At 40.7% G+C, this 23,405-nt stretch overlaps 1 protein-coding gene across 1 annotated transcript; it reads right to left on the reverse strand.

Annotated features, from left to right (window-relative positions):
• Window positions 1-6,111: 6,111 nt before the first annotated feature.
• On the reverse strand, window positions 6,112-21,778 carry TNFSF11 (tumor necrosis factor superfamily member 11). Its single transcript, XM_019471105.1, has 4 exons — window positions 21,602-21,778; window positions 14,831-14,876; window positions 14,650-14,748; window positions 6,112-6,533 (listed from the first exon to the last, which is right to left on the reverse strand). The coding sequence occupies exons 1-4, from the start codon at window positions 21,767-21,769 to the stop codon at window positions 6,112-6,114; spliced, it is 735 nt and encodes a 244-aa protein (XP_019326650.1). The 5' UTR covers window positions 21,770-21,778.
• Window positions 21,779-23,405: the final 1,627 nt, after the last annotated feature.

The raw sequence follows: 23,405 nt of genomic DNA on the forward strand, positions 1-23,405 counted from the left end.
TTGCCTAGAAATTTGTGAAATCTGATTTAAACAACCTCAAGCTGACACAGGTTTCTCAGCTTTTCATGACCAAGCTTTGCTTTGGAGCTAGTCACAAATGACAACATTAGGCGAAGGTATGGGATCTACAGGGTCAGACCCCAGTGAGTTAAAAAAAACCCACAACAGTTGGCAAAGTCCCCAGGTTGTGATCCCAAATACCAGCAACCAGGAAATACTGGACAAGAAACCAATACATAGAGGGAGAAAGAACAAGAAATTCCCCGCGTATATGTGTAAGAACGCTTTCTGCTTTAGATGTGAGTTTTCTCAAATCACCGCAGCAAAATGCTGCACATGGTCACGTTTGTGAAGTTGTGCTGGAGACTAATTTTGTAACAGCAAAAGTATAAGCACGCGACAATTGTTTGGAGCCCTCCAAAGCTGGTACATCAAACCAAAAGGCAGCACGGACTGCTTCATGTGCCCAACCTCCTGGTTCCTTATTCCCCAACTACTTTCCTTCGTTCCTACCCAGCTCAACCCTTGCATCAACACTTCAAAAATCTTTTTGACAAACATAATTCTTGTTGCTTTCTGTCCAAAGACACAACAAAGCCACCTGAAAGTGGGCCAAATACGGGGAAGTATGCCTAGATCTGACCCAAGGCTGTTGCTACCACCAGGAAAAAGAGCTGTAAGTCAGTGAGAGTGGGGTGAGCAGGAGGCACTGGCAGCTGGAAGGAGCCAGAGAAAAGGAAGTGGGATAGACAGAAAAAGAAACAGTCACTGGCTGGAAAGAGCTTGGGAAGGCGGGGGGAGGAGTACCCAGGTGCCAAAATATGCAATCGTAACCCCATGTATGAAAATTTACTTTTTTAGCAAGAACACAGTAAGAATATACAGATGTTTACATGCACGCAAATACGCTGAATTCCAAATAAACTATTTCCAAGTAAGATTTTTTTAACTTCAAATTTCAGCAAATAATCATCCTCTATCCACAGACCAAAATTATCTTTTGAAGATTATAAAATAAGAGTCACATGTACCTTTCTTAGCCAAGAAAGCATTAGCTTCTTCTCAAGGTAACTCTCCTCATTAACTGATTAGTCTACTCCTTTCATTGTGTCCCGATGAAGCAATCAAATAAATGAAGCGGTCAGAAAAGAACGGATGCTTCTGGGGGAAGACTTGTTTTTAGGAAGGTCAGTGCTAGAGCTACTTTATCATCTTGGCATCCATGCCCAGGCTGCCTCGAATGACACTGCTGAAGCTTTTCCATCTGTGCCTGCTCTGATATAAAGAGCAAAATCAAACTGTTGTTAACAGCTCTACGTGGAGCTTCCCGCTTCCTTTCAAATGCATGTAAGGGTAAGAAGGGACAAGGGCCAGGGCAAGACCCGCAGAACGGGACCTCCTCTTTGCTTTCTGTTTTGTAGAGAGAATAGCCAGAGCGTGGCTCCTAATTATAACCCCCAGGGTAGCTGATAAAGCCCCATGAGGACTATTTTATCACATCCCTCCCACCTAGTTCGTCACATAGCTGGACAATTTGCATCCAGGGGACACTAAGGCTGAAAAAAACCAAAACACAAATCATTTAGGCCCCGAAGTCATCACGCAAGGGAAATTTAAAGCCCTATATTACATTGTGAAGTTCAGATGCCTACAGCATTCCTAATGAGCTGTCCTGGTTTCGGCTGGGATAGAGTTAATTTTCTTCCTAATAGCTGGTATAGTGCTGTGTTTTGGATTTAGGATGAGAATACTAAGCACAGATGTACTACTAAGCTGAGCCTCACAATGTAATTTCTAACCTCTGGTGGCTTAGGATGCATAGGTAACCACCAAGTGTCTTCACAGGGGCTCAACACACACCACAGGTGCTGTGACCTTCTCGAGCACACACTCATAGCCCACAGCCACTGTCATTCAGACATTCCTAATGAGCTGTCCTGGTTTCGGCTGGGATAGAGTTAATTTTCTTCCTAATAGCTGGTATAGTGCTGTGTTTTGGATTTAGGATGAGAATACTAAGCACAGATGTACTACTAAGCTGAGCCTCAGAAGCCTTTTTCTAACCTCTGGTGGCTTAGGATGCATAGGTAACCACCAAGTGTCTTCACAGGGGCTCAACACACACCACAGGTGCTGTGACCTTCTCGAGCACACACTCATAGCCCACAGCCACTGTCATTCAGATGACATTTAGTGCTGGTGGTTCCCCTCCTTCATATAATACTGTACGTAGGCAGAGCATTTGCTAAGGTCAACTACTATGTGCTAAGTCTAACAACTTTCAAATCATTCGAGCCCTCACCTCTACCTCCCCAGAGGGTGACTGTTCTGGGGAGAACAGACACAAACAGTAGACATTTTTCTCCCAGCCTGCCAATGGACATCTTTAGAGTGGAAAAAATACGATTCTTTGAGTGTGACCCGTAGCTCTTGAAATTTTGAAAGACAAGCCCCAGATTCTTCAGTAATTCTGTTTTGAACTGACAACTGCTTGGTGTAAAACATAAATGGGAAGGTCTCATTTCCAGCTAAACTTCCAACCCCTGATGATGTAACCCTACTTGAAAGTGGTGGATGCACGTTTGGAGCCAAATCAAAACCCCAAAAATTCACTGCAATTGTCTCAACATAGTCAATTTGTGCCTCCATTTTCTTGAGTGAGTTATACCATACCCAGCCTGCACGTTCTGAAATCTGAACAAAGTGATCGAAGCTGCACAAGAAATACAGGGACACAGGAAAATAAAGAAATCACAAAGTTGATTTTTTTCTTAGAAATATATTTTGTAAGAAAACAATATTAACATTAAAAAGAAATGTTTATTATACAGTATAAAATAATTGCTTGAATTAAACTCAGTTCCTTATAAAAAAAAAAGCCTGAGGATTTGTATGAAGCCTCAATTCCTACAGATTTGAGTCTTTTGCCTTCTGTGATTCCTACCGCATTAAAGAGCAGGTTTTCCCCACATCATCTTTAGAGCACCCAGACAAACTCCTAAAACCTTCCTCATCCCTTCCCCAACAAGTTGCTGTTCCCTGCCCAGATGCGCTCTAAACATCGCCCACAGTATTTGCAGCCCTCTCCTATGCCCCCCATACCCACCCTCAGATTCCATCCACCTACCTCTTTTGGCCAAGCAACTACACAAGCGACAACACATGTTGCAGCTAGCTAGGAGTCTCCCCGTATTATTTCGTTGGCTAATACGAACAGTGGCCAGCCACTGACAAATAATGTGTAATGGCTGAGTTGTTCTCAGCTGTTTGTTCTCATAAAACCTGTAGGAACATCTCTTAACACTGCCATTCATCTGCCCAATCTGGCAGAAGTGTGCAGAGTTTTAAAAGCTAGAAGGGGAGACAAGGACAGGCAGTGCAATGACATAAGCTTCACTTTTTCAGGAAACTAAGCTAAAAAAGTCATTACTCAATTGCGGAATTTACAACTTGCAGATTTTGTTGTAGGAAAATATGCCTGTTCAGTAACTATAAATACCCCTAATACATTTCTGTGGCTTATTATGTATTAATTTTTTTTAATTTTTTTTTTTTTTAGGTAATGCCAGCTTTGTAATATCAATTACCCTCCAGGTTTGAAAGGCACCCAGTGACCAGCATTCTGGTGTAATTATTCATGACATTGGTGTGATTTCCCCCCCCCCCCCCCCCCAACAGGTTTGAAGCACCCAGTGACCAGCATTCTGGTGTAATTATTCATGACATTGGTGTGATTTCCCCCTCCCCCGCCCAATAATACTGACAAGTTTAACAGAAATCTATTCTATTAAAAAGAACAAAGATATATATTACATTTGCTAATTGCAAACAACCTCTTTTAGCTGCAATTTTTCCCATTGGGATCAAAAAGTGCACCAGTTTAACATGTCTGTACATTAAGAACAGTTTAAAACATTAAATATACAAACAGCAAGAGATTTTAAATATTTTGTATCAAATACTATAGGACAATATAATTTACTTCTTTTTTTTTTACACAAAACATTACACCTGAAATATAACTTTAGATATTACAGAATATAAAAATACATACTTTTTGTCTAAAAAATGTCTTTGCAGGTTCTGGCACAATGTAATACTTTAAAGGCACGCCGTATTTTGGCAGTCTAGATTTGCAGTTAACTGTGCAACAATAACAAAAATGACCTGTAATTAACCTTTTAAAACTGCAAGGCCAGATGATCTCCCTTCTTCCTGGAATAGCCCTTTTAATCAGGTAAAAACTTAAGTTGAACCGCTTAGGTGTTCTGCAACTCATTTCTGCCACGGCCTGAGCTCTCCAACACTAATCCAGCAAAGCAAGAAGAGGCTTAACTAAGCATGTGAAAAGCCACATCAAACACAATGGGATTAGTCATACTTTCACAATCTTTGCCGTCTCAGGGTCAGAACGCTCAACCCCAAGCAAAATTGAGCCCTAAATGCAAGTTGGGAGCCAAGTTCTGTCCTGCCCTATGTTTGCGCCAAAACTAGTGAGAGTAGCACAGGTTAAAAAGTCAGGGCAGAACTTGGAAACAGAAGTTCAATAATATTAATTGCTCTGATTTCAACTACACCAATCTAAAAGTCATAATGACTCTCCTGAAGCCGGTGGAGACATACGAAGTAAAACTGCTATAAGACTGAATCAGGACAACTATGTAATTTTGCCCTTCTGTGCACTTGTGGGACTCCCAGTGGAGTCAGCACAGGGCAAAAACGTGTCTTTAGAGATATATGGCTTATACAGATGCAATTGGGCTGCAAAAGATTTTCAGTTCTGTCTTCAAGTTGTTTCTGGACCACTAAAAACCCAAACCATTTTAAGCACACTAAAGAAAGATTCAGTCTAAATCCCTTACTTTAAATGCCCCAAAGTAAGTTGCTTCTTGTGATGAATCCAGTAGCAATGGGTTTGATACCTGGATACTTATCATCTCACCAGATTTTAATTTAAAAAACCCTCCTACATTGACAGAATAAAAATGAAATTCTGAATTCCCTGACTACATTTGCTTGCAAACAACCTCTTTTAGCTGCAATTTTTCCCATTGGGATCAAAAAGTGCACCAGTTTAACATGTCTGTACATTAAGAACAGTTTAAAACATTAAATATACAAACAGCAAGAGATTTTAAATATTTTGTATCAAATACTATAGGACAATATAATTTACTACTTTTTTTTTTTACAAACAGCAAGAGATTTTAAATATTTTGTATCAAATACTATAGGACAATATAATTTACTTCTTTTTTTTTTACACAAAACATTACACCTGAAATATAACTTTAGATATTACAGAATATAAAAATACATACTTTTTGTCTAAAAAATGTCTTTGCAGGTTCTGGCACAATGTAATACTTTAAAGGCACGCCGTATTTTGGCAGTCTAGATTTGCAGTTAACTGTGCAACAATAACAAAAATGACCTGTAATTAACCTTTTAAAACTGCAAGGCCAGATGATCTCCCTTCTTCCTGGAATAGCCCTTTTAATCAGGTAAAAACTTAAGTTGAACCGCTTAGGTGTTCTGCAACTCATTTCTGCCACGGCCTGAGCTCTCCAACACTAATCCAGCAAAGCAAGAAGAGGCTTAACTAAGCATGTGAAAAGCCACATCAAACACAATGGGATTAGTCATACTTTCACAATCTTTGCCGTCTCAGGGTCAGAACGCTCAACCCCAAGCAAAATTGAGCCCTAAATGCAAGTTGGGAGCCAAGTTCTGTCCTGCCCTATGTTTGCGCCAAAACTAGTGAGAGTAGCACAGGTTAAAAAGTCAGGGCAGAACTTGGAAACAGAAGTTCAATAATATTAATTGCTCTGATTTCAACTACACCAATCTAAAAGTCATAATGACTCTCCTGAAGCCGGTGGAGACATACGAAGTAAAACTGCTATAAGACTGAATCAGGACAACTATGTAATTTTGCCCTTCTGTGCACTTGTGGGACTCCCAGTGGAGTCAGCACAGGGCAAAAACGTGTCTTTAGAGATATATGGCTTATACAGATGCAATTGGGCTGCAAAAGATTTTCAGTTCTGTCTTCAAGTTGTTTCTGGACCACTAAAAACCCAAACCATTTTAAGCACACTAAAGAAAGATTCAGTCTAAATCCCTTACTTTAAATGCCCCAAAGTAAGTTGCTTCTTGTGATGAATCCAGTAGCAATGGGTTTGATACCTGGATACTTATCATCTCACCAGATTTTAATTTAAAAAACCCTCCTACATTGACAGAATAAAAATGAAATTCTGAATTCCCTGACCAGTATTTGGTGCTTCCTCCCTTCATCAACACATCAGAGCGCCTTATTTTAAGGTTTGTCTTAGTCATGTACACCATCAGCTGAAGCCCTCTTTTAGTCAGGTTTCCTGAAGTTTCATGATGTCTAAAACAAATGTTGGCATAAAGGTAGTAAAATCCATCTTGATTAACAATCAGCTTTCCATCATTGAATGTCATATTTGATAGGTTTGCCTGGCCTTTGTCATGATGCCAGGATGTGAGGTTCACTTTGCGAGTTCCTGCAGAGAGGGGAGAAAAAAAATAATTATTTATAAACTTTTATTAAAACTCAACATTTAGAAAGCAATCCCCAGGTTTTTAGAATCAATAGCAACTAGTTATATAGGCTAAAGTGAGTATTAGACAATTATGATAAAAATTCAAAAGTAGTTTCCTTTTTTCATCATGTACTGCCATATTTGGCCTGCTATTTATAACTGTCTGCCCTCTCACCAGAACAGCTGCTGGACCATGGTACAAAACATTTACTTGGCCAATAGTTTCATTATGCTAAGCAATCATGAAGCAAGCTCCGTATAGAAATTGCGTTCCACCTAAAACTCTATTCAAGTAATAAATACTTGAGAGGAATTTGAAAAGAAAAGTTACTAATGAAAAAACAGCAAATCTTGTTATCAGTCTTTAACCTGTAAGTGTTTGCAAGGAATAACTAAACAAAATCTGAAAACAAGTTAAACTGATAATTCCCCAAAGAGAAAGCTTCCCATATTTTATGTTCTTGTGGCTGTAGTGCTACAAAGATAAACATATTTTCATTTGAGAACACCAAAAAAATGGGGAAAAAAATCAGTACAATTGTGCATCTTTAGTACTACACAATAAGTTGCCTAGACTTTAGATAGCACTTCAAGCGTTTATGACATAACAAAACTTTTATGCAAAAACAATGTTTAGACTTAACCCAGTGCTTGCATATACCAGAATAAGGCTCCACAATCTGGTTTAGTCATATCCTAGATAAATAGAATAGTGGCCCACAGCACAGTCCTAATACTTTGACAATTGTACAAATACTTATAGCTGGGCAACTATAGCTCTTCAGAAAGTAAACTCAAGATTCTTTGTCTAATATCTAGCGGAAGGTCTTGGAAAAAGAGCTTTAGGAAGACAGATGTGATTCTGGATGCATTGCTTTTTTTTTTCTTTTCTTATTTTTATTTATTTATTTTAAAGTATCTTAAGCTTCAAACTAGAAACAATGAGCTGATAATCCACGCTTGGAGGAGAAAAATCCCCTTCAAGTTGTCTTAAGCTGGAGATCCACAAATTAGGAAAGAAAATTATGGTAATATTCTCTCTGTCTCTCCACAGAACATCATGTATGTGGGGATCACAATACACATATAACAGTTACCAAGTCTGACTACCAAAAGAACAGATCAATAGAATTAAAATACGTAAACAAGCATTACTGAATTCCTTCTAACAGGTACACGTAAGCCTTTTCAGCTCTGCCTGCATGATGGTAAACAGGAAGCTGTCCCTTATCTGTTAAGGTGACTGAATGCTTTGTGAAGAGAAAAGGAGCTGAGAGACTGGAGATGTTTTGATTAGTTTGTCAGCTCAGCATTGTCACTGAAAGCTAACTGCACATATACAGGTAAAAATGTCCCCCCCGAAAGGCACCTCCTGGGTGCTATCATCAAGCATCCACATTGTATCACCTCTTGGAGGTTTCAAGCTGGTCAAATCTCAGATATTGTTTCATGTAGATCATGCACATTAGGAAAAGGTTCTTTGCACATTAGGAAAAGGTTCTTCATTAAGAGGCTGGTCAGTCACTGGAACAGGCTCCCCAGGGAAGCGGTCACAGCACCAAGCCTGTCAGAGTTCAACGAGCATCTGGACAACACTCTTAGTCATATGGTTTAGTTTTAGGTAGTCCTGCGAGGAGCAGGGAGTTGGGACTCGATAATCCTTATGGGTCCTTTCCAACTCAAGATATTCTGTGATTCCACTATTGAGGCTGTGCTAAAGATGGCCTGGCAGGAGGTCAGATAGGCACTGAGAGAGAGCATTTGAGTCTTCCTTCCAAACCTGGTTACATTTGACACTTCAGTTTGGTTTTGGTGGCACAGTGTTAAGAAGCAGCCTGCAACACCAGCCCAGATAATACAGGTGCTGCAGCAGCAATGTTATGTAGAGGTTTATCACACTATTTTCTGTTGAGGAGCATGCCCTGCAGCACACTTCCCACAGTCCCTTCCACCTCTCCAGCTTCACCACCATCCCATTATAGCACCCAGCTCATCTCACAGCCTCTGCCTACAAAAATAGAGGAACAGGCACCAGTGGGAGGAGAAGATCCAGCCAAGGCCCACGGGCATGCCCATGGAGGAAACAGCACTGTCCTGAGAAAGCCACACAGGCCCTGACCCCTCCTGATACGCACAAGCCACTAACTCTACCATTTATTCAGTGTAATACACAGGGCATAACACAACAGATGAGAGTTGGCCAACTTGTCCTCCTAATCACTAGCAATTTTCAGCACACAAGACTAACTCCATTTGCTCCCTCTGAGGCACCCACAGCAGTGGGTCCACACAGGCACCAGAAGACCTTACACCTTAGGCTCCCAGTGCATCTAAATGCCTGCTTAGAATATTCAGTACCCTATTCTCCCAACATCAAACCAAAACAATCTATTCCCACCAAGATTTCCATGGCATGTGGCAGGGCCCAGTGCCCTCCCCTCCAAGCATGTATCGAGGCATGCCCGAGAACCATCAGTGCTGACAAGCGTGCTGGGGAAAAGCCCCAGGTATATTTGTTTAGTTGAAAAGATGCCTCCTGGATTTGTTTGTGCAGAAAGATGTGAGGGGAAGTAGGGACAGGGGAATTTGAAAGCTATGAGTCTTCCCTAACTGCCAAGGGCAAGCAACTTCTGCATGTGAGAGGAATACTTTAATAGTAGTCCAGAACAAAAAGCTTCTGGCGTTCTTCCACAAAGACTTGAGCAAAACACAGGCTGTCAAAGGCAGATCATAAATAGTTGCTCCCCTATGGCTCTAGTACAGCTAGGTAGAAATTATACAAGCAAAATCATACAGAGAAGTCATCTTCTGTGCAGTGCCTCAAAAAACCTTCTGAAAACCATCAATTAATTGGAAGTGACACTAAGATCTTAAGTCTCTTAGCCTGGAATTATTCACCTGCAAAAGATGCTGAAACAGGGGTACCAGAGTATACCTCCGAAGCACTGGGGGTAGCTGAGGAACTTGTAGAACTTCTTGCGCAGTGTTAAGTCTGCCAGAAATACTGCCCCAAGGAGGTTAGGCTACCTTCAAGATGAGGAGGACAGGCAAGAAATCACTGCTTGGATCAGAGGAGAGGCACATCAGAGATATGGGACAGAAATGTATACATATGACGGAACAGAAAGGCATGCTAGCATGCTGTGACTGACTGGTGGCACACCTGGTAGTTGCTAAGCAGTTTTTATTTACCTGGCAAGTAAACTTTTTAGTTGCCAGTCTTAAATCAAGTAGCAATTTTGAAGAACTCCTTAGTGGAAATGCACGATTCTCTGCTGAAGAAGGGGGAAGAGAGAAAATAGGTGCCACAGTCGCTTGTAACTGAGATGCTGAGAGGGGCTCTGGGTGAAGTTTGTTCACACTGCTTTGGTGTTGAGGGGAATATGCATCATTCATCCATGGTCAGGTGGAGGGACAGGCCAAGAGATGTTGGAAGATGACCATATCTGTTTTGAGCAAGGGATTTAGCCTAGATAACTTCTGGAAGTCCCTTCCAACCTAAATTATAATGCTATGATTGTATTAACTGAGGCAGATGGGCATTTTGCCACAATTCAGAGCTTCAGAAGAGGCATGCCACAGCCAGCAGCACAGCACACAGATGCATGGTAGGAGTTATGCCATGCAACCTTTAATGGAAGGAGCGAGCAGGCTCTCAGCACTTCTGGTGGCAATACACCCAAATTTGGAGACACCAAAACAATCAGTACCCTAAAACACAGGGAGAGGAGAAAAGTGGAGCATACAAGTGCCAAATCAGCTGTCCATATATCAGAAACTCTGAAACGCAACCCAAGCCATGGGACAGTCAGAAATGCTGCAATACCATATCTTCTGTGATAAAATTTACTATGGAGCCATGAAAAAAAATAGCACAAGGTAAGTCATGTTGACAGAGAAGGAAGAGGTCAGAGAGATAATGAGTAAGATAGCCTTCCAGACATGGTAAAAAGCATTAAAAAAAAAGTCAAGATAATACACAGTTTTTCTGGTAACTGAAGACAAATCAAAACAACATCTTGGATATTTGTGAGCATGAACTAAGACTAATAGAAATGAGTTTTAATAAAATTAATTAGTAAGAAGGAAGATGATGGAAGGGGAACAGAGGAGAAAGTAGCCCTGTATTGATAATTTGTTTGCATCCTAGTAGCTTTCAGGTATAAATAAAGCCTGAGGGAAGAACCGAAGCATTGTTTGCTCTGAAAAACTGCTTTGGAGGCAAAGGGCAGCTAAGCCGAACCTGTAGCTGTAAATGGCTGAGAATACTACAGCGTTTCCTTAGACAGCTAAAGGTATCAATTCACATCCCAAATGATATATTTAACATTTACATTTATTTCTGTTTGTGATTTTCTCCTTTAAACTGTGACTAATTTCTGTAATCAATTTATAAACCAAAATTCACTGTTTTCATTTAAAACCTAGGTAGCATTTATAGTGAGCTCTGGTAAAAAGCAACCAGCAAGCACCCAGCTTTAACTTAACGCAGCAAACCTAAAAAATACACACAGCAAGCCAAACCGCTATGGCTTCTGCAGCCAAATGATGGGTGGGGACACCAAGACCTGGGAAGGGTTATTTTCCCCCTCCATCACACTCCCCCCAGCTGCAAAAGTCCATTTGGGGCTTGACATTATTGTGAACCATGTAAAAGGAAAATGTTCTCTCACAGACACTGCTCAGTGCCCCTTCATGAAGGGTGTTCAGTGGCAAACTACTTAAAATCCTGTTTGACAGGATTTGACGAAGACTGATCTTTTTTTTTCCTGACATCATTTATTTTGTGCCAGTGATGACAGTAGAGAACCTTAAAAATACTAAGAATAGATCTGTCCAGACTCACGGATGGCATAAAACAACTTAGAGGGATTTCAGACATGTAGGGTAAGGAATCAGGGGAAGAAAATAGAAATTGCCATTGTTGTGGTTTAACCTGGGAGGCAGCTAAACACCACACAGCCCTTCACTCACATCCCGCCCCCGCAGTGGGATGGGGGAGAGAATCGGGGGAAAAAAAGAAAGAGTAAAATTCATGGGTTGAGATAAAGACAGTTTAACAGGACAGAAAAGGAAGGGAAAATAATAATAATGATGATAAAAGAATATACAAAATAAGTGATGCACTATGCAATTGCTCACCATCTGCCGACCGATGCCCAGCCAGTTCCCGAGCAGTGGTCACCACCCCCTGGCTAACTCCCCCCCAGTTTATGTACTGAGCATGACGTCACATGGTATGGAATACCCCTTTGGCCAGTTTGGGTCAGCTGTCCTGGCTGTGCCCCCTCCCAGCTTCTCGCTGGCCGGGCATGAGAAGCTGAAAAGTCCTTGACTAGTGTAAGCACTACTTAACAACAACTCAAACATCAGTGTCTTATCACATTGTTCTCATGCTAAATCCAGAACACAGCACTGTACAGGAAACAGGATGGGAAAGAAAAACTCCTGATGACCCTCGGGCAAATTCTTCATCCTTTATGCCTGTCATTAACCTCTATACCACCCAGCCAAGTGGGTACTGCCTCATACCAGTGAGCATGATACTGAAGTGCCTCACAACCAGTAGGTTCAGGGTTCCAGCTATCCATAAGGATGCAGCCCCTCACTGCTGCAATGCCCACAAGGACCGCAGAAGCTGTGCTCGTGATTAGCATCCTAACAATGCTCTTCCAAAAGAGGCAGAAGCTGTATGTACCAGATCAGGAGGGAGTATGTCCAACTCATCACATTGGTAAGAGGTTGATCTGCTCCAAGGAGAAACAAAGCAGCTTGTTGTCACAGGCACTGTATTTCTGACAGTTCCTGCAGCCTGTGCTATTAAAAAAAAGTGAAGAGAGCAGGCAAGAGCAATGCCTCCCTTGCCATTACCCACAGATGTGCTGTGTCACTCCCTAAAAGGTTAATGCAGTGATGCACAACAGCAAAAACTATCAGCTGCTAGCCCTGATAAAATACAGTGTACAGCAACATCCAGGTAGACAGCAAATAAATTCTCCACAGGAAAAGGTGGATTTCACAAAGCGTGACACTGACACTCCACTTCTGTCTCTATGATTAGCAAATTAATTGAATCCTTCCAAAGACAAAATGCTAAGACAAGTTTACTGATAATGCATCTTCTACTATTGACCTATGTCAAAAGCCAAAATCCGACTGAAACAGAAGCTTGTCGGGAGGCATTTGAGCTAATAAGAAAGCTTGTAGAAGTTCTGACTGCCATCTGACAAGCTGCTTAAGCCCTCCGCTTATAAAGCTCTGGATCTTGGCAATGCCAATGCACTTGGAGAGAAAGAATCCTATCCCTCCAGGCAAGAAGCTAACCCCTTGTGTACAGAAGTGCTTTGTCTTTAAATAGAGCAAGAGTAAGGTATTACTATGCAGGCTGCTGAAATCTCAGATTTCAAGCCTCAGCACAGCATTCCCCTTTGGTTTGGTTATATAAAACAGAAAAGCAATGCACATAGCTTAATTAACAAGGAGTTCAGCACTCCAGAATGCATACATCTTCAGAGGAAGAAGACAGTGGTGATCAATGCCCTCTCCTATCTTGAGATCCTCTGTCTGATAGCTTCAGAATAAACTCTGGTTTATTTCTACCACACCAGTGATGACGGTTGTGTTGAGAATACAGAGAGAAAAATCTCAACTGGCAGTGCCCTAGGGCAAAAAAGGAAACAGCACTAAGATATTGTAAAATTGTAGGAATGAATCTTTTCCTCTGGAGAGTGTTCCAAGGCAGACTCATGTCTTGTTCCCTCATATTGTACTAGCGAGGATATTCCCAAAGCCATCCAAACATACCTGTGAGTAGAGAATAAGAGCTCTGGCAAGATAAAAGAATGCCATCCTCTTACCATAGGGGCAGATAAAAGCCACAGGAACATTTTTTTCCCCCTACTCAATAGCTCAGAAACATACTGCACCCAAGTCAACACACTGACCAGAAACCCTGTTGCTCAGAGTACAATGTTATGATGTTTGATCTTTCTGCTACTGGACTAGATGGATGCAGACAGACCCTTGTGAAGATTTGCCATGTCTGAACATCAGGAAGGCCCTGGGAGTCTTGATGAGAAAAAGTCTATAGCAGCCCTGCAACATAATAATGAATGGAATATGACAAAACCTTTTCAACATGCCATCAGCAGAAGGAAACACTTGCTATAAATTCAGCCCTATGCTATGAGAGTGCAATGTACCCACAGAGGGCAGGGAATTAGCAGGCAAGTTATAATAATGACATTGGGACTGCAATTCTAGGTTTTCAACACCTCAAAATGAAAGATGTGCTTCCGTTATGGCAAGTTCTTACACTGGTGGGTACCTGACATGCGTGTGTGTTGTGTATTCATATAAGATTCTCAGCTTCCAGATCCACCCTGAAGACAAATGCTGTGTCACCCAGTACAGACCCAATTATACTTCAGCACACAAGAGAAGTGTTGCTGTGAAGGGGTTGAATAGATGAACATAAGACATTCTTGAATTTTACAACAGAAAACACCACATTTCTTCATCTGACAACAGGACAAAAAAATCTTAGACTCAATGGAAGGGAAACACCTTCCAACCTGCAAGATCTGGATTCTGGCCAATCTTTGTGCTGGTATATCCTTGTATGTATGCACGTATACATGCATACATCTGTGTGTATGTATACCTATAGCTCATGTCCAGTGTGAGTGAAGAACTCCAGATGGGCCCTACTAGCCAAAGAAAATAAGAAACTTCAGAGGACAGCATTCAATGCATATCTTCATTCCTCACCTGAAGACAGCACAAAGAGGCAGGCCAAGCCCTCAGAGCTTGATCATGAAAACTGGTCATTTGAAACGGAGGCCATTCAGCACATAACAGACTGATGTAAGATACCTGAGGCAAAGGGGAGCTATCCTCCTGTGAACATTACCCCTGCTGCCTCTGAAATCCTTTAACACATCCAATTTATTCTCATTATCAAAAGCCATTTCTGAAATCCCAGTCTGTTGCTGGTATCGCTGAACTATTTTCATATACTTCACCATTTAATACGTTTATAGTAGCATTGGAAGAATTCACTTAAAACTGAACTTACCAGATGGAATATTCTTATCATCAATAATGAGATGGGCAAACGGCTGCTTCTCAGGTCTGTTTCTCTTGTACAGATCCATTCCCAATGCTTCCATTGCAGCTAGAGATAAAAGAATTGCATTACCTCAGAAAGACAGGTTTAGTAGAACTAAAATATTTCTTATTCATAAACCAGCACCTACCTTTTTCGGGTCTTGGTGGTGGTCTTCCCATGACATGCTGGACTTCCTAAAATGAGAAAGAGCCATTGCTTTGATGTTGTCTTGGTTTTGTAATATTGTGTATTGCAGGTAGTTTGCACAATTACAACGCTCTGTGTATGTGTATGTGGGGGTTGTTCTACCTACAGTATATTCAGATGCCTGGGATACATATTCTCATATTTACATGATGTATAATATGAACACAGAGTTTAGCTGCCACAATCAAATTACTTCCTCTGTCCAATACTTCTGATAAAGGTGGATAGGAATCATGGTGTGCATGATCACTGCACTATTTATTGAAGTAGTGGTGACAGGACATTTACAACCTTTCCTACTTATTGCACTTGGAATATTTCTGTAAGTGTAATGGAACAATGACTGCTAAGAAGACATCACATAAAACAATGGAGTTTATGAACTGATTTAATTACTTGGGGTCAAAGATAACAAAAGAGGCAGTTCTACATAGGGACTAGTGTGTAATCACACTAACAACTAAGGGAAGCTAAGCTCTGAATTTCATTTGTGATGAGCTAAACAATGAGGTAAATGAAAACCTCCACCCCTCACACTTGACCACTAACAGGGAAGGTTGCAAGACTACAAGGCTCTATGATCAAGGCTCACTTCTAACAAGGTATGCAGGAGCTGAAGGATTAAGCATCTTCCACATCTGTACTGGGCCAAATGGACTGGGTGCCAGAGTTTGGAAGTACGCATTCTTCAAAACTGCAGATGAATTTTAACATGAATGACACCCATGCTACCCAAAAACCAAGAACAGCACAAGTAACAGACATCAGGCACCACAAAAAGCCTTGCTTTTAATAATCCACACCTGTTTTCCTCTTGAGAAAACATACAAACAGCAGTTTTCAAAAATCTAAGCAGCCTGTTCTTGTTACAAGCCAGGACTGAGCCTTGGTAATATTAAGTTCAATGCTCAGTTCTGTCCCCTGTTCCCCCATGACTCTTCATCTGTTTTCTAAAAAACAGGGGTAATATTCTACTTGCTATTCAGAATACCTCATACCATGGAGCCATCAAGATGATGTTTAATAAAAGGAAACATTTTGCTGAAGATAGCAAATCACAGCTCATCTTTGAAACCTAAGAGTGGTCCTTTGTTTTGCCTTTGTCACACACATTGCTGTTCGTCTGATTCAATACCATGTATATGCAATACGCCTCAGATTTGGCCAGATCAGCAATGTTCCACTGTGCTCTCAATCACTGCGGTGTTTTAGAATTTGAAATCCTGCTTTGAAAACACCTGAAGTCCTGCTTTCATGTCATTTTGCAGCCACAGTGAAATCTGTAACGCCTTGGTGCATTTATTACTCTCACTTTCCCCTTTCAGTAGGTGTTTAAATGTTAAACCAAAATGAAAAGCCACAGCAGTATGGAAGTTGTAGTATGACTATCAAAGCATAATACTTCAGCAGAGATATGCTGATTTTGTAGATAAGAATCATTAAGATGCTTTCTGCTGTAGAGACGAGAAGAAAAGCAGAAGAATCGCAACTTCAAAAGAAGCAAAACTCCTGTCCACCTCCCCCCATTTACATTCACTTCCCCTCTCTGATCTTCCTACTTCAATGTCAGTTCTAGGAGCATGAAAATGAAGCTCAATTCTAGGAGCTGCACACTGGCATCAGCCTCTAGCCGCACTTGAGCTCTTCAACCTCATAAGAAGTAGGAAGACGACAAAAAATTGCAAGTACTAGATACTGCGAAAAGTGGCAAAATCCTCTGAAGACAGCAGGACATAAGGTAAAAAAGACTGGGAGATGGACCACACTCTGAGATTACTGCACCACACCTACTCCCAACCCTTTCCCTAGGAAGGGGAGACTCCTTTGTTTTCTTGCTTTCTTAATGGAAACTTCTCAGATGTGGAGTCTGCTTTCATATCCTTTCCTTCTGGGGGATGTGATAATGTCCTTGCCTGGAGAGCCTACTGGGCAGATCCAAAAAGAGCTATGTATGTTTTAATCTCCTATTATCTAAACTGGTACTAAAAAAAATCCCGTGGTTGGTAACTGCACAGCCCTTGAAGTCCCTGAACTGGCCAATTGCTATCCTCCTCTTAACCTACATTTTTCTTAGGAGTATAGAGTTCTACTTCTGCACATCTCCAAAGATGCTCTAGCTTGAGCAGCTGCATCCCTCACCTTCTGAGATCTAGCAGCCTGACTCAGCTCACCTTCCATGTGGAAAGGCTGTGGTCCTCATGAAATGCAGTCTGACCTGCTTTCTAACTGCTGGTGGTGCTGTTCATCTGCATCGCCACCACTTGGTAAGCAGAACAGCTACCCAGGAAGACTTGGGTCCACAACTCTCCTTGTCCTGATAGTCTTGAGCCTGCTTTCCTGTTTCCTAGGAGCATCTCTCTGACAGGAACACTCTCCTGTACCCATCCTGAAGCTATGCTACTGTGCAATTAGGAATGCAAGCATCATTACAACAAAAGGGAGAGCATAAGCGTGAGCCCAACACTAACACACTGGGAAGAGCTATAGACTGGCTCATGTTCATTGACCCTTCTGTGTGCTTATCATTGGATTAGAAGTGGCTAGCCTGTGGCCAGAAAACAGAAATCCTCCATCAGCTGAGTTCTCCAAACACTGGACTAGTGTCAAGTTCTTTACTTGATTCTAACCAGCCCCACAAAATTTTGATATTCCTTTCTGTTCTGTTGCCCAGGCTTCCAAGAGGAAGCTGAAATCCACAAACTAGTCCTTAGATAACAGAGAAGGAGCTGTGGGTTTCCTCCTGAAGAACAAGTAGTTCAACACTTCTCTTGATTTTTTACGTCATGCTTCTACAGTTCCAAGGTGCTGATACACAACCTACCTTAGAAGAACATTTTAGCATGTACTTGCTTCTGAACCTGAAGGACTCAAGGACCACATTTTTCAGTGGATGTCTGAAGATATCCAGATGTCTAAAGATGGCCTTATAGTGGGATTATAAAAATCCCCCGGTAGCCTTACTGCAAGGAATTAGGAGCTAGTATTTTCCAAATCTTTGAAGTATCAACTGCATTCTTTAGCACCTGAATGTCTTTAAGTATCTCATACCTAATCACAATGTACACTACCATTAAGAAAGCAGGAACAGCTCAACAGAACCTGTCACTAAGACACTGCTATAATCGCATGAGAACTGCTGACAAAATATTACCAGTGACTTCTCTTAAGACTGCCACCCACAGAACCATGTGCACTACCAAGCTGTTGAGTTATTTTTAGAAAAACTGTACACAAATCACACCACTCTGTTAGTCTTACAATAAGCTGCACTTGTATACCTTTGCGTCATTTGCTCACTGCCAACCAAGTTAACTCTGCTGGCCTGCTTCCCACATTCTAACCTCCTTCATACAGTCACTGTTTAAACAACAGACCAGCAGCCAGTCACAAAAATGAAAAATGTGTGTCTTCCTTCATCCAAAAAAATTAAGAGGCCATTGGGAAGCTGCAAAACTTTCACATTTTAAAAGCTAAAATCATGCTTTAAGTGCCTGGAAAGTTGGGAAATGCTCTTTCCTCATCCACAGCAGGCTGCAGGTTTTAACCCTTAGCATCTCAGCCATCTTCAAAACAAAAACAACTCTTTCTCTTCAAGTTATGTCCAATGTTGAGGATACAGAGACAAGGCTACACTTGAATACATGACATTTGTGAATGTGTTTTCCTCTCCTTTGACTTTTACAATATCTCAGTATCTACTTTGAGCAGCTATAAGTAGCCTTTTGAGATCAATCAGAAGAGAACCCCTCTGGACATTCATGTATTGCTTCAGCTGTGATCGTAAAGCTCTTTTATGCAGTTGCTTCTTCTGCTATCTGAGTGCTTTAAGTCCAGCTAATATCAGGAAGAAGTATCTGATTATCTTGCCAGAAATTCAGCAATTTGAAGAATGCTAATCAGGAAGGAAGTGAAATAGAAAGTACATGAACCAATATTAATCAGAAAATAGTTTAAAGATCAGCACTACAACCTCTGTCCAAATGAGTAGTCTATTGCCTGCAGGGAAAAAAAAAAAGGCATGTAAGGTGGTAGGACAGAAACTGTGAAACTTTAACAACTTACAGCAATCACTCGTGAAACCCTGACTTTGTCCATAACTATGTGCACTTTAAATGTCTGCTAAGTATATAGATCTCTTTTTAAGTGCTGCCCTGGAGGTCTAGCAAAGTACTCTGTTGCAATGTGGGAGACTAGTTTACGCCTGAACTCCCCAAACTGCTAGAAGCTGGGAGTATTGCCAAGAAAAGTTACTTATGAATTGACCCAAGATATGTTTGTAGTCCTTTCTACTTCAGGCTCATAACAGACTTCATAAGAACTGTGGTTAGTGCATCTGGACTGCCAAAAGGTTTTTAGGGTTACATGCAAAAAAAAATTAAGCAAACAGACAGGCTAGGAAAGTATATTATTTGTCTGCTTGAAAGTTTACATGCAATATTGAAAATGTGCTTTCTACTGAGTAAGCTGCTCCCTAAGCAGTATTCTTATCCTGAAATATGTTAAGGAATTCACCATTAGATTTTGATTAAAAGAAAAGCTTTAATTATTATTTTCTCAGGAGACAAATGTTTCCAGACCTGACCTTGCAGTCTTACTACACTGTTTTTTTCATAAGAGCACTTTCATTTTCAACATCAATCCCTGCTTTAGATTTAAGCACGAGGTCTACAGGTGTGCAAATAAAACAGATGAGAACCAGTGCAGTAAGCTAAAAGCTGTAACCAGACCATAAACCTGAGCAAAAGCAAATTGTCTATTTTCATTTCCTGAACAGCTTGAAGTGCAAGACAAAGTATTGAAAAATCACAAAACTTAAACGATATTTTAAAGTGTTCCATTTCAGTCTCTTAACATGCTCACAATTCAAATAAGGATACTGCTTCTTAAAACACACACAGGTTAGATTCTCCTTCAGGAAAGTGAAGAAAGCACAGACGATAGGAAACCTCTTTCAAGTCACATTAGCTGCATTCCCACACATAAAGGACTAGCACAACTGAAGTAAGATTCAGCTGCATCTCTGCCCTTCATTGTAGCAGAGCCAATGAAAGGCAGAGCTTACAGAACATGATAAAGTATAATTTTGCCTTAACGCTGTTTCTTTCACTTCTCTGATATACCGAAAAAGATGCAAATGTAACCCCAGGCAAGCATTTTCCTATTTTTCTCTGTGTCATCAATGTATGATGACAAAGCATCCAGGACACTGACCCAGCTGCTTAATACATTCTGTTGCATCCAAAGGAAATTCAGAGTCTGATTATTTTGGCAAGGGAAATTTTATTGTTCTGAAACTAATGGTCATCAGCCAAAAAAGTTATCCTACTCACTACTTATCTTGGCCACGGACATTGCAGCATTTAACCTCCATCCAGAATGGCAGGATATGCAGCCTCAACTAAAGCCAATGCCTTTGTTGAGTAACCAGCAGCGAATGGCCAGAATACAGGGTTTCCCATTCACTTACTGTAACAAGCTCCTTACTCCATCGTGGGAGCTGCATGAACGAGCAGTCTAGTACACAGAACACAGAAGTAGGTGTAGTGTGAGAGAGTCTATAAAATGCTGGAAGATAGAACTAATCCTACAGAATTAACCTTTTTTTTTTTCCTTAAGCTTTTCAAGGAGGTGGCTAGCAAATGGGACAAGACATGAACTCCTAGGTTTCTTTAAGTTTTGTTCACAAAAAGATCTGTCACTCAGGGTACTCCGTTAAAAGCAAGCATTAGCAGAATTGAAGTACCATATAATTAACTCAAGTACAATTCACTCTGTAAAATGTACATGAGTTCAGCTCAAATCTCATGTAGTATCCTTTATGAAAAACTGACAGTCTTATGCAGATGTGAAGAAGTAGTAGTGGACCTGGTAAGCCAGGAAAACAAAATACCATAGCAGACATTCAGCTTTCAAATAGCCCATAATTAGCACTAAACACTATCATGAACACACAAAGAGATCAAAGGCAGTAACTGCAGTAAGAGGTGACTGTGACATATATCCAGCTTGCCTAAGCTTCTTCATTAGGGCTGACTTCTTTAGCTGACTACTTTTGTTATTTGTGTTTGGGAACAAGCTGTCATTCTCAACTGCTGGGCAAAGACTGCCTGGTTATTGTGCCATGGCAAAGTAGCTCTTCTGCCAGTGTGGGAATGGTCTGCACAGAACAGAGAACTGGCAAAGTGAGCAAAAAAAGAAAAAGGAGATACTATCCCTCATTTTGGGTTGCAGAAAGAGTAAGAAACAAGAGCAAATGTTATCTCCTCTGTCTTTCAGGCAATATTTTGCTTGCTGATGATCTTGACTTGGGAGAATCTTGTCAGAAACAGTCAGGAAGACTGCTTTGAAAAAAATGTGGGACTGTTCTTTCTTATGAACACCCAAAGTGTTGGCAAACCTATACAAATATTAGGATAAATGATGACCATTCAGGCCCATCCAAATGTCAGAGTGGCCAATCAACTAACTGCAATCAGTTTTCTCAGTGCAACTTCAAGTCTTCCTTTCTTAAAAAGTGTTTGAATACAGAATTGGTTAACCACTACCAGGTTCATGAGCAAACACAGTATGATCTTGAATGCAACTTCAGGTATTATTTGAACACCAGAAAATACTTTCTAGAACTTACCTCCAAATATAGACATTGGGAAAAAATCTTGTAAGTTCAACAGGAGCACGAAATAAAGGAACACACAGTCTGTCTGCCACTTACCTTCTGCACAGCTCTTTGGAGAGCCTGTTTCATGCTTCTACATGATTCTGGCATTAACTTAGCTTCCTGATTTTCGAAGGATGTATCATGCAAATCTGTATTTTCTTGATGTCCAAAAAGTGTTCTGACACAGTGTGCGTGTTCTTTTGAAATTCTAGTAGGGTCCATCTGAAACAAAAATAAGCACAACCACAGTTTTAAGTGTCTGTCCAAGAGACATTAAGAGCATTTAAGTCAGGGAGAACTTTCAACCATCTAAAAGTTTGGCACCTAGCTAAGTTTATTATCTAAATTTTCATTGTAAACAATTAAAAGAGAAAAAGTTCCCCACATGGAGGTTTATTTCATCCAACAAGTGTGAGAGATAGGAGAATGAATTATCTTCTGGAGCTGCCTAGTTCATTAGCTTAGACTGGTTATCTGATGTTCAAAAGTTAAAGATAAATCCCCCTTTTACAGTAAAATCAATAATCCTGAATTCCATTTTTTGACTACTCAGTGCAATATCACAATTATTTTAGCAGGCAACATACACAGCCATCCTACCTGTAAAAACTACAGTTTGCAAGATGACACACAAATGCCAAATAGAGGAATTTGGGGAAAGTATGTACAACATCTAGCATATCATTTTCAAGAGGAGAAACAGAAGAACAGAAGCCGGTTATCACTGCAACTATTTTGTGGGTGAGAGAGACTGCTGCATGAAACAGTCAAAGTAAGACAGCACAAATTCAGAAAGACCAAAAGATGATAAAACTGTACCACAGAACACCTCTGCTTCATGGGACAAAGACTAGTAAATCTAGAATATCTGCAAGATGTTTTTAGCAATCAGTCTTTGTGATTGAATCAAATATACTTTTAAACTGTAACTTCAGAATACTCCTGAATTCTATCAGTTAGATAAATTGGAAGAATATTCCAATGATTAGGATTGTGCCTTGGCAGAGTTTAATTGCATAAACATTATTTAAACCATTTCACCCTCTCTCCCCACACTCCGTATACTTTACACTCAAGAGATATTAACCACTGTCTTTCAGAGATGGCCTAAGACTTCCAGCAATTGTTCTCAACTGGTATTGATTCCGCTTTTACTTCAGGCTTGAAGACGGGTTTGTGCACTCAAAACCTTGTTTTTTAACTGTATCAGCTGGTATAATAAAGAACACTTACTTCTATCTTTCTGCATAAGGTGGAAGGAACAATTTTATCTGAGAATTACAAAAGGTAATACATTATTTGTAATCACGATGTGGGAATGCCAAGACATTATGGATAGTGCCTGACCAGTGTTCAGTTTCCTTTAACATAGCACTGAACAAAAGAGATCATCAAAAGGAAGTTTTGCAGAATACAAAACAGTCAGAGTGAATCAAACATGTTATATCATTTGTTCACATGAACATAAATTCGACTCCCTAACCCCAAAAAAGAACCAAGTTAACTTAAAAGCATAAGGTTAGGATTACAGAGGTGCATTTAAGCCTACACCAGCCATCCATCCAACAGGCACATGCTGCAGAGAAACATTTGTTGCCCAGGTGGCAACACCAAATCCTGCTTCATCCATCACCATTCTTCTGCTGAAGTCTCCAGATGAGAGCTGTTTGCCTGATTCATTCAGACCAGTGTCAGCCCCTGTGACCTGGTTTAGGTGCCTCAGTTATCCCTGCAGATTTGGAATGAAACAGGTCAGAAAAGGTTCACCTGAGGATCAGAAGATGCTATGGCTTTGAGTAGAGGGGTAGAGATGAGTTACAGAATGGCTTGGAGGCAGTAACATCTTCCTGGGATGGCG

This window comes from Aptenodytes forsteri, unplaced genomic scaffold (genome assembly GCF_000699145.1).
Source record: "Aptenodytes forsteri isolate BGI_AS27 unplaced genomic scaffold, ASM69914v1 Scaffold172, whole genome shotgun sequence".
In the NCBI taxonomy this organism is placed as follows: Eukaryota; Metazoa; Chordata; class Aves; order Sphenisciformes; family Spheniscidae; genus Aptenodytes; species Aptenodytes forsteri.

Bases quoted from the DNA above. Each gene is read 5' to 3' on its own strand.
- TNFSF11 (XM_019471105.1), bottom strand. From the start codon at position 21,769: ATGGACCCTACTAGAATTTCAAAAGAACACGCACACTGTGTCAGAACA. The intron at 14,749-14,830 runs GTAGGTGCTGGT...TTTTATCTCTAG, and splicing joins ACCACCAAGACCCGAAAAAG to CTGCAATGGAAGCATTGGGA. The intron at 6,534-14,649 runs GTAAGTTCAGTT...CCCTCTCTGCAG, and splicing joins TGATAAGAATATTCCATCTG to GAACTCGCAAAGTGAACCTC.